This window comes from Cebus imitator, unplaced genomic scaffold, assembly GCF_001604975.1.
Source record: "Cebus imitator isolate Cc_AM_T3 unplaced genomic scaffold, Cebus_imitator-1.0 Scaffold13, whole genome shotgun sequence".
Classification (NCBI taxonomy): domain Eukaryota; kingdom Metazoa; phylum Chordata; class Mammalia; order Primates; family Cebidae; genus Cebus; species Cebus imitator.
The window spans coordinates 11,041,186-11,043,030 of NW_016107328.1; the positions used below are offsets into that span (position 1 = coordinate 11,041,186).

General features: G+C 48.5%; 1 protein-coding gene across 3 annotated transcripts in view; it reads right to left on the reverse strand.

Moving 5' to 3' along the window:
• Positions 1-1,845, reverse strand: part of ZFYVE26 (zinc finger FYVE-type containing 26) — a 67,342-nt gene that overhangs the window by 4,386 nt on the left and 61,111 nt on the right. For all 3 annotated transcript variants that reach the window (XM_037728731.1, XM_017499391.2, XM_017499381.2), the window contains one exon: positions 719-901. In XM_037728731.1, the coding sequence (XP_037584659.1) occupies positions 719-901 (183 nt within the window). The remainder of the gene's footprint in view (positions 1-718; positions 902-1,845) is intronic.

The window sequence follows — 1,845 nt, forward strand, 5'->3', positions numbered from 1 at the left end:
TTGACCAGGATGGTCTCGATCTCTTGACCTCGTGATCCACCCGCCTCGGCCTCCCAAAGTGCTGGGATTACAGGCTTGAGCCACCGCGCCTGGCCAGCACTAAGTTCTAACTCTAAGTATGTATCGGCGTAATACACCACAGTCCAGAACTCCTGAGCTCAAGTGATCCTCCCCACTCAGTCTCCAGAACAGCTGGGATTACAGACATCACACCGAGCTGATTCTTCTTTTTAAACTCAAGTCCTGCTTTAAGAGCAAGAAAGAAAATCTAATTACAACACTAAGCTTCAGAATTTAGGGAGAAGGTACAGTTTCCAAAGGCCTGTCCTCAGCCTTCCCAAATGGATATGGCTCTCTTCACTCCAAAAAGCCACCATGGGAGGACAATTCTGCAGGTAACAGGCTTCAAAGGTCATCTGCTGGCCCACCCTGATCTCCTCTAGAATTGCAGGAAGAAGCTCAACTCCATAGACACTTCCAGGTGCAAATAAAATTACACAATGGGATGTTGAGGGCCACATTCTGGGTACAGACATCATCTCCATAAATTTTCTTTACAGGGAAGGGTCAATTAGGGTGAGGCCACTATTGCAGAACAGTTCAGAATGATAAAAGGATCTTGCAGAATTTCAGGCACATTCTGGGAAACAGAATGAAGACAGGGATGTGAAGACACTGAAATTGATGGAGGAGCTGAGAGGTACAGGAGGGAGCACACCTGGGGTGGAATTCTCTTGAACGCTTCCAGGCAGTTGAGGAGGATGGTGTCCCCGTCACTTTTGGCTGCCATGCCTGACTCACTGACACACTTGAGCAATTGCCGGATCTCACTGTACTTCTCCTTCTCCACCAACTGGCGGGCAGCTCTGCAGTAGGTCATGGCAGCATCCAGCTGGAAGTCCTTGAACAGAACATGAGGTGATGAGCTTAGGTGCAGGGAACATTAACAGTGGGGAGGGAGGCAGCATTTAACAGCTCTTGCTATGCTTGGTGTAGATAAGCCATATTGATTCACAGTAGAAAACATAAATATAACAAACAAAAAGCAAGCTTAAATTCCTCTTTGGAATTAGGTAGATATTTAGGAAGCATTCACAAAAACTGCAGCCGTAGTATCTAAAACGGTACATTTCACTTGCTGCGGTGGCACTTACTGAAAATATTCTTATCCAAATCCTAAGACTAGTGCATTTTCTCTCTAATAAGTCTGCTTTTTCTTGAGAAATGGGCTTTGAGGGCTGGTATTTGCTGCCCTGGACACCTGGTGCTCTGTTAAGAGGTAGGCGACTTAGTGTTCAGAAACAGACCCATTAACAGGCCCATTCACTGAGACTCATTTGCTGAAATTGCCGGATAAACACCTTAAACCTGGTCTACGAGAACCCTTATGCCACAGGGCCTGGACAGAGCTGCCTACCAGGGTATCTGTGTGTGGCGAGCTCTGTCCAACACTGAAAATAGATGGGAAGAAAAACACCTGACTAATCATGTATGAAGCCGTTGATCACTGATACATGCACAATGCATAAATGCCCTGCCTGTCCTAAGCTGCCTGCTGTCAGCTCCTGGGGTATCTGCACGGAGCTGTGGTGGTGGGCAGGTCTGCAGAGACTCTACCCCTCATGGTTTCAATGCCCTGCTACCAGCCCCTGCTCCAGTGCCACAAATGCACCTGTGTCCTTTTATGACATGCAACAGAAAACACATTCCTCCAGCCAGCTCCTGTACAGACCAAGGATGGGGAACAGCCCTTGTGGCCAGTGGAAAGCCCTGGCCACCCCTCCAGCCACGCTCCCTGTGAGAAACCCCTCCAGCCATGCTCCCTGTGAGAAACCCCTCCAGCCA